Source organism: Xenopus laevis, chromosome 4S (genome assembly GCF_017654675.1).
Source record: "Xenopus laevis strain J_2021 chromosome 4S, Xenopus_laevis_v10.1, whole genome shotgun sequence".
Classification (NCBI taxonomy): Eukaryota; Metazoa; Chordata; class Amphibia; order Anura; family Pipidae; genus Xenopus; species Xenopus laevis.
In genome coordinates, this window is record NC_054378.1 from 70,085,588 (window position 1) to 70,099,218 (window position 13,631).

Here is a 13,631-nt window from a genome sequence, read left to right on the forward strand (position 1 = left end):
AGAAGAGTTTAATAAGTGAGCCTAGTGCTTTCCTAGTGCAATGTTTAAAAGCACGGTGTAACTTGCACAAATGTCTCCAAACCTTTTCCAAGTGTCACCCATGCTATTATTTTTTTTTTTTTTACCCTGTTGAAAGAGACTTATCTTTGAACCAGACCTAAATTATAAAGTCTTGTCAGGGATCATTGGTCCCAAGCCAAGTGTCCATACTGAATTGATTTGCACCTGTGTCATATTGTACAATGTATGTGGGGCTGGGTTGTTTGCCTGCATACTGTACACATACTGTACATACTTATTCTTTGGAAGAAGTGGTATTTCATTTGATCTTGTCTGTTGTGTAAGTGGGTGTGTGTGTGGATTTTTGGTTTGAATAGTAATAACCCTTAGGTGCAAGTTTCAACTGTTTTGTCTTTGCGTGGCTGACAATTGCCATACATTTTCTTTTAATATCATTTTTATTTTAATTCCTAAGGAAATACCTCACTTCATTGTATGACAATGATAATTTGCCTTATTATGCTAGTATACTAACTCACCTGTTCAAATGTATCTAGATTTCACACTGTTTTTCTTGCTGTATCCAAATAATATTTGATAACCATATTTTCAAAATGGCAGGGCCAGCACTTTGTCTGTGGGGCAACCAATGTGCAAACTTATGTTTAGCGGATAGTTGTTATTATGCCCCACCATTCCTGTGTTATAGTTTATATGTACTGCATTATTTGTATTCCATCCTTGCCTTGCAAAAATGATAATGACAATTATTAGGCTGTTCGCTCTTGATTTATTGGAATAAATTATGTACTTATAGCTGAAAATAGGGGAAAGTAACAGCGCTCAAAACTCACACAGGGTACAGGTGATCTGCAGTTGCAGTTTCCAGGAATTTGAGAGCAAGCACCCAAGGCCTTAGCTTGAATGAGAGGAGTTTTGCAGAACAATAGGTACAATTTAAGTTCATTGAGCAACATTGCCAAAAATAACAAATACCTAAGTCACATTAATACAATATTTATTGCTCCTCTGGGTTTGTTTCCATGCATGCTTAGAATGTCCAAAAAACGCGATTTAGTTGAAATCCTTGTGAACAAGAGAACTTTAGGGGGACAAAGGTTCAGTAATAGGAATCTGCTTTATAACTAAAATCTGCCTTAGAGGAAAATAAATATTAAAATTTCAGAGTATTTTGATTAAATTATTTTGTTTGTTTTGCTTCCAGTAGACCAGGCAACATCCCAAATTAATTTGTGAGAAATATATTTAAAAGAAAAGCAAGATTATCCTGGGAATAGCTAGTGGTCTATAATGGACAAAAATAAATATTTTGCAGAAACAAGTAAATTATTTCTGGGGGCAAATATGCAAGTGACTAGCATATCACTAATAATTAGAGCTAGTAAGTGAAAAAGCAATTCAGCATTTTTATACAATTCTTCCAAGGTACTTCTCCACAGGAAACAAGTATTTTAAAAAAGTTATTTTAAAATAGTGAATTGTCTCCTTTACATAGAAAAACCAAGATCAGTGCTAAAAAGCTGCATACTATAACATATTTCCTGTATAAACTGATTTCTAGCTGGCATTTTCTTACTTGTTGGGAAAGATTCTGAAAAAAGAATTTATCATATTGCATTCAAAGGTCACATTATAATACACTCGATGTGTATATTTTCTGTGAAAATGCATTTAGTTTATCATTATCTATTTTAAGATGTGTTAAAAGATTACACTTTTTATTTATTTTTTTTGATTGCCACCTTTCTGTTCTGCAGCTTGGTTGCCTCAGAATATTTGTTTCTTTGGAATGTGTGTAGGCATTTTCTTCTATTCCTATGCGTGTGTATGCGAACTATATAATGCTGCAAACATCTGAAATATGACACCCATTTTAAATCTCTTAGTTGCATTCATCGGGAGTTCTCAATACTAAAAGTGTCCAGACTAGTTTCTTGTAAAACAACCTTAATTATTACCACAAATGAAGCTGAGCACCATTAAAAAAATGCAACCCAAAATAATAATTATTGTAGATAACCCCCCTATTCAAAAAAAAAATCTGTCAAGCTGTCTTTAGGGTGTTCTTTCAAATTGAGCTCTTAAAATAGCATTTCAAACAGCTGATTTTTTTTTTTTTTGGAGAGAAATCACAATATGTTTTGTAGGAATGGAAAAAAAGGAACCGTAACATAAAAAAAATTGTGTTTTAAATGTGACAAAAATGTGCTGCCCTGCACTGGTAAAACTGGTGTGTTTGCTTCAGAAAGACTTCTATAGTTTAAATGAAGAAACTATTGTGTAGCCATGGGGGCAGCCATTCAAGCACAGGAGACACATTAGATAACAGATATATTCTGAAGAGTACCATTGTATACTACAGAGCTTGTTTGATATGCAACCTGTGCCTTTTCTCCTTTTCCCAGCTTGAATAACTGCCTCCCATGGTTACACAGCAGCTTGTTTATATAAAGTATAGTAGTGTTTCTCAAGCAAACACAGCAGTTTTACCAGTGCAGAGCACAACTACATTACATTGGCATTCATTTTAAAACACTGTCATTCACTTTCCAATTGGCAGCCCCCCAACCGGGCAAGGGACAAGAGTACAACCATACCCAGCGCAAGGATTCAGAGGGTTATTCAGAGTCCCCAGATCTAGAGTTCATAGATGCTGATTCTGACAAATAGTCAGCAGAGCTTTCATTTCACGGAGCGCTCAGACCCGCCACAGGAAGACCAGATACATTGCGTGTCTCTCATCGACACAGAGAGAGAGATCACAACAAGCGGAGAAACCCGGCAATTCCGGAATCAGCACTTGAAGTGCTTCTTCGCAGAGAACAGCGGGATTGTGCGCCGCATGTAAAGATAAGCTCCAAATGATCTGGGTCCTGTGAGAATAATCAGTATCTGGGCTATCAGAGGGAGGTCTTCACTGTAATCCACTATTGCGGCTTATTTCTTAAATTTCGGAGCACGATTTAGAGTGTTATACATTTACCCTGACCGCTGCTCGACGGAATGTGAGTAGGTCTTATAGCAATACGGCTATTTCAATTTAAAAAGGGTAACACACCATTGGCTTTTTTTCTTTATTAATTTAGGAATCCCAGAGTCTTGGTAAGCGCGCTTGTGCTTGAACGATTATTTGTACTACGGACTAGTGGGTCCTGTTTTCCAACGAGTGCTGCTACTAAGCAAATTAACCATACCAAGCACGGAGCCCATCTTTACTATTGAAAGTGTTGGTTTGTGCCTTTCTGGACAAAATCACTATCGAACACACGTGTGGTCACCAGTCAGTCCATTGTATTACTTTCTTAAGACCATTTTTGGAACTATCACAACAGAAGTTGGTCAGCCAATTAAAATACTTTGAGGTTGAACACATCCACTTATGGCCAGGCCTGATTGTATAAAAAATTAAATGTGTTCATAGCACTCTCAAATCTGGAAGTCATTGGTTTTCAGACTCTCTCTCCTAAGGGGATCAAAGCAGTAGATTGTAAGCTCTATAGGGTAGAGATCTCCATCCTCTTGTCTCTTTGAGAATATTTCTGTAATTTGGTTCTTTATACCTTGTCTACTAAAAAATCATTTTAACATTAATTAAACCCATTAGGCTTGTTTTTGCCTCCAATAAGGATTAATTATATCTTAGTTAGGATCAAGTACAAGATACTGTTTTATTATTACATATAGTTAATAGTTAGGCCTTCCTGTTGTTTGGAGCTTTCTGGATAACAGGTTTCCAGATAACAGATCCCATAACTGTATCTATTATTTTAATGTCCCCATTTGTTTTATTAATTCCATGTTCTGCTGTACAAAATACCTCCCAACATTTGAAAAATGTAAAGAGGGACAAAAACATCAGCTGAGCACAGCAAGGTAAAGCAATTTTATGACCGTGCCCATTTTATGGCCACACCCCCTAATTACCAGGTCCATTTTATAAAATTTGGCAGGTTATGAAAGTTTGAACATTTTTCTGGAAGTTTTAGGGCCATGCTTTATGTATTATAACCTAATGAAGGGGAAATTGACCTTTAAGCTGTGAGTCTCCTTTCTCCCAAGAGACTTACTTACCTTAAATAGTTACATTTGTATCTTTGCTTATCTTAAATTGTTACAATTGAATCGAAGAGCAGCTGTTCAGTGTTCTCGGCTCTGTCAAAAAGGCACTTATTTTAAATAAGTTTCAGAAACTTTGTTTCTTTTTCTGATGTTAGTTCAGGAGGCCAAAGAGAAATTTGGGACATTTCAGTAAGAAACCCGGGACTGGGGGCTGAGCTGTCAAAATCGGGACAGTTGGGAGGTATGTTGTACAATTCTGTGCTATTTAAATTAAACTAGACATAGACATAAACATGGGTGGGATTTAAGGTTGAATACTTCTGCCATTCATGTTTGGTTAAGGGCAACACTATTGGGACATTTCATTAATTCTTTTATTTATGAGGTAAAAGAGATTACGATTTGTTCCACAATGTGCCATACCTGATCGCTAAATGATTATTATCCAGTGTGTAATGTGTATTATTCAGTATATTACTATGTTATTAATTACATTCTTGTCCTGTTGCGTGAAGCCAACATAGAGGGTTATTAAATTATCTTAACTTTTACAAAATCCCTTTTTTATTGTATGTTAATCACTAGGAAATCCTATGTTAAAGTCATCTGGCACTGTACTTCAAACATTTCCTTGTAATTAAAAATAATCAGTATTACTGTAGAAAACACAAGAGTCATGAGAACTTTTGGGCACATTTTCCTGTGTACTTACTTTTAAGGATACAAAAACTTTTTCCTCATGTGCTCTCCAAAAATATCCTCAAATGTTCCCATATGAAGAAACTTGCCTTTTTTCCCATAACTATTTTGGATGCAGCTAAATTGTACAATATTTTAGTTTATATTACAGTACAGAATCATATGTGAATCATATGGCACCCCCCCCCCCCGAGCTGCTTTAGAGGGTGAAAAAGGACAATTTTACGCTTCAATATTAGAAAAATGGTAACACATAGAAAACAGAAAGTAATTGGAAAAAAACGTTATTTTTGATGATCTATCGGAAAACAACTAGTTGTTTATAGGTGAACAACCCCTTTAAAGATTGCTGAAATTACAAACTAGAGTGTATGAATAAAAATCTAATTGTGTCAGAAAATCACTCTCTCTACAACATACTAAAAGTAAATTTAAAGGTGACCAATCCCTTTAATAGGCTTAAAGGATAATTCAACCCTAAACTTAAAAAACCCCTACCCTCCTACCCCCCCTGGTGCAAAATCGGAGTTCACGTGCACCATCTTCTTCTCTTCGGAAATGTCAATGTAGGCACATGTTTCTGTTTCACAACAACTGCACATGTGCTCAAACGCACAAAAATTGCCAAAGATTACCAAAGAGGCTGACGATGGCGCCCGTGAACTCCGATGCCTGAATCTGAAACGAGGCGTAAGTAAAACGTTCAGGGCATTTGCCCGGGGTAACACTTAGGCTGGGGGGAGGAGGGGTTTATGTAGGGTAGGGGGGTAGGGTGGTAGAGTTTTTTAAGTTTAGGGTTGAATTCTCCTTTAAATCACAATGCTTAGCATTATGGAAATACCCCTTACCAGAAAGTGCAGATTGTGTTTTATTCCACATCCATACCTGTACTGTGTTATTAAGAGCTCCCTGATTGTAGAATTAAACATAACTTCAGTCATTTTGTAACAAACTTTTTGTTGTTTTTAAATGATTCTTATAAAAATACTCCTGAAGCTGCTTGAGCAAAATTGCACATTTAAATTTGCCAACAGCAAACCCAGGGCATAGGGTTGGAAAAAAAACCAGTACATTGGAGCTCTAGAACTACAGAACATGGTCAAAAATCCTTAACGGTTTTTAGTTTGTCACATTATAATGAAGGCTTGTTTTACTAAATCTTTGAACAAACAGTAAAGCAAAATAATCTGGTTAATTTATAGTTAACACAATACATTTCAAGCTTGTACTGAAATATAGTTTAGAAAATATAACTTTTTACATAATATAACGACATAAATTTAATCTGGCAGATAAAAACCCTACCTACTGTACTAACAAACTGGCCAGCTCTGTATCACTGTATGGGTGTGTCTTTTCTGAAGACCTGAGCATGGAGGCTACATTGTCCAATGGACTTCACAAAATATGTGGTCCAGTGGATTGAGCCTACTTACAGAGAACATTTGGAGGCCAGAATGAACTAAAATGAGCGTGATCGTAAGTAAATTAGGATTTTTTTATGAAAAGTTAAAAAATATACATGAATACTAAACAAAGCATATTAATAGTACACCAAATCTAGGATTCAGCTAAATCCCAAAACTTTTTGCAGGATTCACATTCTTTGAAGGCTTAGCTGAATGCTTTGGATTCAAAGTCGTGTTTCGTTTTTGTTTTTTCAAGCTCTGGGCAACTGGTTGCAACATTTTTGTTCACAATTCATAAAATTTTTAAAACGGAATGGAAATTAGGGATTGCGTTCAGTTTAAAGTTATGATTAGAGAGACCCACCAAATTTCTTTTTTTACCTTGTACTTCCAAATAATGCATACATTAACTATACAGTTCAGAAACATATTCCTCCTTGTGTCATACTTGAAAGAGAAAATCGTTAAGGAACATTAGACTATTTATTTAGTTACCTATTTATGTGGGCCAAGCTGGCCAGCAGGAGGGATGTAATACCATCTGCCACTTATATAGTTTATATACTCCCCTTTATAAACTCTTTTCATTTAATCATTTTTGAAGGCTAGGCTATGGCAATGCATGCATACCGGAGTTGTTTTTTTTTTTTAACAGCACCAGTATTTACTGCTAAAATAATGTTTTCATTATGATTTTGAGAACTTTGGCATTCATATATATTTTGTGCTTTTTGGGGGTGAAAATTACAAAGCATACCCCTTCCTCACACGCAGTGACGAGCTGAAAAGAAAAGGGATTGAACTTGTCCTCTTGTGTTGCAGATTCAGTTCTACATGCCTTTGACTCCGTTGGACACAAATTAGGCCCAGGTACTATTTCCCATTCCTTGCCTTGCTTCCCCCTCTATTCACAGATCCTTTACACTTCAGCTCAGAGCCAAAAATTCATTCCTTTCTCAGCTAAAGTGCTCAAGTAGGCAGGGCAATTCTATGTACATTTACACTGTACACACAAAGAAAAATGTGTTTTGGATATGTCATATTTTTTCTGGAATTTTATGCAGAGCAAAGATGTTGATTTGTTTGCACCTTTAGGGTGTTCAGTGTTTCTTCCAAAAAGCCTGTTATTATTAAAATACATATTAATTATAAAAGCAGTGGTAGTGCAAAAGTGAATGCACGTAAACAAATGAGTTACCTGGAAACTTCCAAATTACAGTTACTTAAAGGAGAACTAAAGCCTATCTAAAGAGGTACGTTTTGGGCTTCTGTACCAGCCCAAGTCAACCACAACCCTTTAGCAGTAAAGATCTGTACCTCGAAAGATGCCCCACTAGCTCCCCCATCTTCTTTTCTGTGGATTCACTGCACATGTTCTATGCTGCTGTCACTTACTGAGCTTAGGGGCCAACTCAAAATATACTGTATATACAGAATAGAAATATCACAATATAAGGCTGATTAGTACTTACAGTAATACAAATAATGACTAAATGGCAGCTTAGAAACCAGTAAAACTAGGTGCAGAATTTACAATCAACCTTGTAGCATCAGCTTATATTACAGACAAACTTGCTTGTAAATTTGCAACAACCCTTAAGCTTAGCTTCTCAACTGCTGGTAGTATACCCATTAGTTCAACATGAGTTCAATGAATAGGGCAAATGCTAAACATACTTTTTGCCTGTTATCTTAAGAAAATGTTTATTTCTTTCTTAGCACTGAACAGGACAAATGGTGAAATGAAAAGTACTTTCTTTCTCCAGCTTCTTAAAAAGAAAAAAGATAAAACCCTCTGGTTGAGGCTTCTTACATAGATCTCACTTTGTCTATTTTATCCCATGCTGTTTTAAGATAGTGAGCTCTTGGTAAACAGCCTCAACCTTCCCGACTTCAATCATGTTTGTTGCAGTGTGACATTGCAGCTTCAAGCATTAAAGTTTTCAGCACAAACTGACTGCTCATGTTGAACAAAGGTTTAAACAAGCTTGTATTATGATATAGACAGTGACAGTTGAAGGCTGTTTGGTCTTCATTTTTTACATTTATGAGTTTTGATTGACTTTTTTTTGTTCAGCATCTCTCCAGCTATCTGGTTGTTTGGTTCCCAGTTACCCCTACAACCTAGTAGTACTTTGAATGAAAGATGAATAGGAGAAGGCCTGAATAGAAATAGGAGTACAGGTATGGCATCCGTTATCTGGAAACTACAGAAAGCACAAAAATTACAGGAAGGCAATCTCCCACAGACACAATTTTAATCAAATAATTGTAATTTTTCAAAATGATTTCCTTTTTCTTTGTGAGAATAAAGCAGTACTTTGTACATGATCTGTACTAAAAAGTAACAACAATTATACCCTTGAAGTTTTTTGCCTACAGGGGTTAATAACTGCCAGCATCCAAACAGCATTGCAAGTAGAAAAGTGTCAAAAGAAGGCCATTCAAAGTATAATAAATTAAAAAATTAAGACCAATTGAAAAGTTGCTACAAAATAAAATTCTATAACATACTAAAAGTTAACCTAAAAGGGAACTTCCCCTTTAACTGTGTAATAATATTCCTACAGATGCTCTGAAATTAATCTATATCAGTTTTTATTACGTGTGGCATAGCAATCAAAAAGTCTAAATATATCAAAATACCTTTACTATTTTGATTATTCTCAGAATATGAGCAATCTGCCTTCCAACATGATGCTTCTTTACCAATGCTAAGTGTCCTTTCTCTTGGTTATATGGCCGAAATTATGCTATTAAATCTATTTGAACAAATACAATAATCTCACAAATACCCATTAGCAGAAACATTCCTTTGAAACGCAGTTTAAAGCGATACTGACACTTTCCTAAAAAAATCATAGGAACATGTCCGTATCAAAGGGTAAAATGCTAAATATCTCCAAAAGCCCCCAAAGCTGCCCCGCAAACCTTCGTGAAGCCAACTCTCTGACACTGCTTATGGGCGCATTGCTATGATTTTTATTGCTTTAAGCTGTCCTTTAGCAGTTGTTTCTTATCTCACTTTCAGCATGTATGCTGTGCTTTACATTGCTTAGGCTGTAGTTGCCATATAGATTGTTTACTGTGCTATTAACTATAAGCATAATGCTTTACCCAGCTTTGCTTATTTGTGTGGAGCTGGGTGTTGTATTCTAATGCTGTGATGTACAGATGCTGAACCCTCCTGAGAATGTTGATGCGTACTTGAAGTTCAGCCATAGATGTTGGCTGGACATGCCTACTCTAAGACCAAAGCAAAATGTGTACAAAATAGGGATATTGATTGTTGATGTGGGGGTATACTTTACAGGGGGCGCAACACCTGGACATAAAAACTTAAAACTCATTACAAACTAAATTTGACACCCAAATAGTTTTTTTTCTGAAACATCTCGGCTGAAAACAATCATATACTGCCTTCCCCATCTCTATGCCACTGGCATAGCAACCACTTTGCGTATAGCACTTCCCTTCTTTTTCTCACAATTCCCCTCCACTATTATCTTGTGTAAAGTGTGCTAGGCCACACGCTTTAGGTGTGTGATCTTATGCTACTGTTGTACTGCTGTCCCCAGCTACCATTAATATTTGTTGGTAGATCATGATTTAACTTTTAGACAGTTCTAATATAAATTGTTAGGAAATTTAAATGCTGCATAAGGTGGTAGGTTGTAAACATAGCGGACTCTCTCAACACACTTAGGGGCAAATTTACTAACATCCGAAAATTCGCCAGCGACGGCATCGCTCACATTGCAACACTGCAGAAGCCTAGGGAACCTTAATAAAATAAAATAGAGTTGTTATATTGCCCTACACATGAGCCCAGTGTATAGTTTCTGTTAGGAAGTGTAGGGGGGAAGCCGGGTACCCCAGAAAAAATTTACGATCTTTTGCAGCCTATCACCCTGAAAGATGAAAAGTCACCAGTGTTTTTTGGGAACATTTTCATCTTCCACAAAAAGACCGCTATAAGCTTACCCTCCCTCTGGCTGTTCAGATCCCTCCTCGTTAGGTGCTCTGTCCGCAGCGTCCCCACCACCAATTATCGATTCAAAGCAAAAAGGATGGACTGCACTCCATTCGAGGAGGTAGCAAGTTTTATTGCAGGCTCCTACAAGGATCAAAAGCCCTACGCGTTTCAGGGTACAATCCCTTAATCATAGGGGGATTAAGGGATTGTATCCTGAAATGCATAGGGCTTTTGATCCTTGTAGGAACTCTGATCTACTCTATTGCACTTTGCCTGGTCTGAGGTGGCGAAGGCAAGTCTGGCGCAAGAGGTAACGTTCAGTAAAATCCACATCTTAGTGAATTTCCGTAGTTACGTCCATTCACCAGAGCGCAACTTCGCCAGGCGTAAGGGGGTGAAGTACCGCTAGAGTCTATCACCTTCACCAGCAAAGTTACACCAGCGACCGTTAGTAAATTGGCGAAGTAACGAAATTACCTCACGCTGGCGAATTTTCGATAGTGTTAGTCACTTCACCCTTTAGTAAATCTGCCCCTTATTCTCCTGAAAGCAAAATTTGTTAGTGGTATTCAACTTGTGGCCCAGACTCTGCTGTTGACTAGAACTCTCGAAGAATCCCTTGCTGACATGTATCTCTGTAGTTCATTCAGTGTTCCATATCTCAGTCTGTTATCTTCACTCATTTTCCCAATATGCTGATTCTGCGGACAAGTGCTTAATGCTTTGTCTCATTACATTTCCTGTGTGCAGTGAAACTGAAGGCTAAGTAATGCAGTGTAGTGTGCATGTGGTATTTTAATTACGCTAGTAGCGTTATTGAAAGCTTCCTGTGTCTGATGAAATGTTTATTTCCCAAGAGTATTCCATGTTTATTGCTGCAACTACAATGCTCCTTTGGCAGAATGAAGTGTATAGACCAGCTCTTGTAACAGTAAAACACTGGCTCTGTCCCCAGTGCTCTGGTGATAAAAAAACCCCAAAAAAAACATGTATATTTTTAAATGAATCAAATCCTGTTATATCTACTCGTTTTGTAAATGTTTTCAAAGAGAAGCTTAAATGTGTAATGCACAAAAGTGTATGAAAATGCCAACATGCCCAGAAGAAGAAAAAAAAACAGCTAGATACGTTGAATATTTCCCTACAGGCTTAGCATTAATGTAAATTATTGTGAGCATAACATAATCTTGGCTAGCACCATGGATAATCTACTAAACAACAAATTAATGTTGCTGGGATTCTTTGGAGACATTTTTATTTTTGCAAGGCATAATCACTTGGGATCTTGAAGACATGTTTAGGTGCTTTCTTGCTTTATTAGTAGTAGTAAAGTAGTAAACCCTTAAGCATTCGTGTGCTGGAGTTTCGTCTTATTTAGTAGTAAAGGTGGCCATATACCTATTAGTATCGGACTAATTGGCCAAGATTATGTGGTGATACAATATAATCCATTTTATTTACGTTATAATGTATCGCTTATATATTTGTCAAGACACCAGATCTAGTAATCTATATTAGTTGATCAGATGTTTGCGTCTAAACTAGGGATGCACCGAATCCACTATTTTGGATTAGGCCGAACCCCTAATCCTTTGTGAAAGATTCGGTGGGAAGGGGAAAACATTTTTTACTTCCTTGTTTTCTTACAAAAAGTCATGCGATTTCCCTCCCCGCCCCTAATTTGTATATGCAAATTAGGATTTGGATTAGGTTCGGCTGGGCAGAAGGATTCGTCCGAATCTGAATCCTGCTGAAAAAGGCAGAATCCCGAACCGAATCGTGGATTCGGTGCATCCCTAGTCTAAACATGATCTGTAAATGCTGCCTGCAGATTTTTTGCTACTGGGTTACCACATGTAATTAAGGGTTGAATAATAAAATATGAATACAATATCAATGATCTTGATACACTGTTTGTGAGCAATAACTAATACACGCAATTGAAGGTAGAATTTAAAAACATTTACTTAGCTTTGTATGATGGTAATTACAAGAATAGCCAGTTAAACATCAATTTAGCACAAATGGGGAGCTCCGCTATCTTGGTGCATTATTAATCAAGCAATGATCCAAATTCCTGGCACTCTATCAGGAGTCCAAGGTGAAGCTATTAACCAAAAGTTGAGGCTTTCTTTTATAGTCAACCTCTATCCGGAATGTTGACCTATGTAGTATTGTTAGCTGAGGAGACTTTTAAACCCGAATGCTGACCTATGCAATATTGTTGTAGTATTTGTAACAGACCAGCAAGAACGTTGTATCTCTTTGACCAGGTCTGTCTGCTGGCTGGCTGTTTATTCATTCTTAAGGATGTTTGCTGGGCAACTTATACCTATGTTTTCTATGGAACATTTGCCCAGCAATATAAATACACCAGGGACATTGGACTTAAATAATATCCCAAAATCTGCTGAGTTTTTCTTACTGTAAATTAAGGTTTGATTCACTATAAATAAGAAATATTTTGTAAATTGTTCTAAAGACCATTATAACTGTTTTTATGTGATAGCTGCCCTTTCTTTTTTATTTGGGCATAGCAAGAGAAATGTTTCCAGGAATTGTAGACTCCAGGCAATAGCAGATAACTACCCTCCTTATAGTTTTTTTTACAAAAATACTGTACCAGCATAGGCGTGCCTTTCAAATTAGTGGGAACATTTTGGAATTTAGTTGCCCTTTAGGAATGTTCAGAACGTACCGCTGCACAATGGTGTTGTGAATATCATTGTTGCCTCAGAGTCTTGGGGTCTTGTGTTCAAGTCCACCAAATCTTTGTTTGTCTGCCATATGTTTGTATAGTATTCTCTAAATGCACCGTTTCTTATCTTTCCAAAAACCATAGTAGTGCATTAACTGGCTTCTTTTGAAACCGACTAGATGGTATTAATCTGCATGTGAGTGAAAGTTTCACTGATACAGGGCCCCAATGTGGACAGTTAGTAAAACCAATTCAATATATTCAACAGAGAGACTAACTTGGAATAATACATTCATGTTTAATAGCAAGGCCTACTACTTTAAATAGCTTTAATGTGGGTCAGCATTTCAGATGGAGTACATGAACAGAGCAGTGGAGGAATGTCTGTTGACCTTCATGCAGCAGCGTAATAGGCATTGTACTATCAGACGTTACTGGCTTAGCCACTAATATGGCTCTGTATGACTGCACAAGCTCATATCCGCGTGTAAAATTGTAGGCCATGGGTGTCCAAACTTTTTACAACAAGGGCCAGATTTAGTGAGGTAAAAATGTGTGAGGGCCGACTATTCAGCCTGACATCCATTCCAATGTGATCAGGATCATTCACTCCTGGAGATGTACACGTCGTTTAGGAAGAGGAGTCTGTTTGGACTTTTTCTCCGCGCCTCATTTAAACAAGAAATTGCGTAGTCGTAGCAGTAATATTTGGGCACGTGATTAGTGAAATGATCTGCCAATTGATCTATACTGCTGCCTGTGTGCTGAA

General features: G+C 37.1%; 1 protein-coding gene across 7 annotated transcripts in view; it reads left to right on the forward strand.

The window, feature by feature from the left end:
* The window catches only part of LOC108715547 (CMP-N-acetylneuraminate-beta-1,4-galactoside alpha-2,3-sialyltransferase), a 139,420-nt gene that overhangs the window by 26,868 nt on the left and 98,921 nt on the right, over nt 1–13,631 (forward strand). For 3 of the 7 annotated variants that reach the window (XM_041561436.1, XM_018260809.2, XM_018260815.2), the window contains one exon: nt 7,011–7,058. The exons of the other annotated variants lie outside the window; for them this stretch is intronic. In XM_041561436.1, the coding sequence (XP_041417370.1) occupies nt 7,011–7,058 (48 nt within the window). The remainder of the gene's footprint in view (nt 1–7,010; nt 7,059–13,631) is intronic. 7 annotated transcript variants of the gene reach the window in all.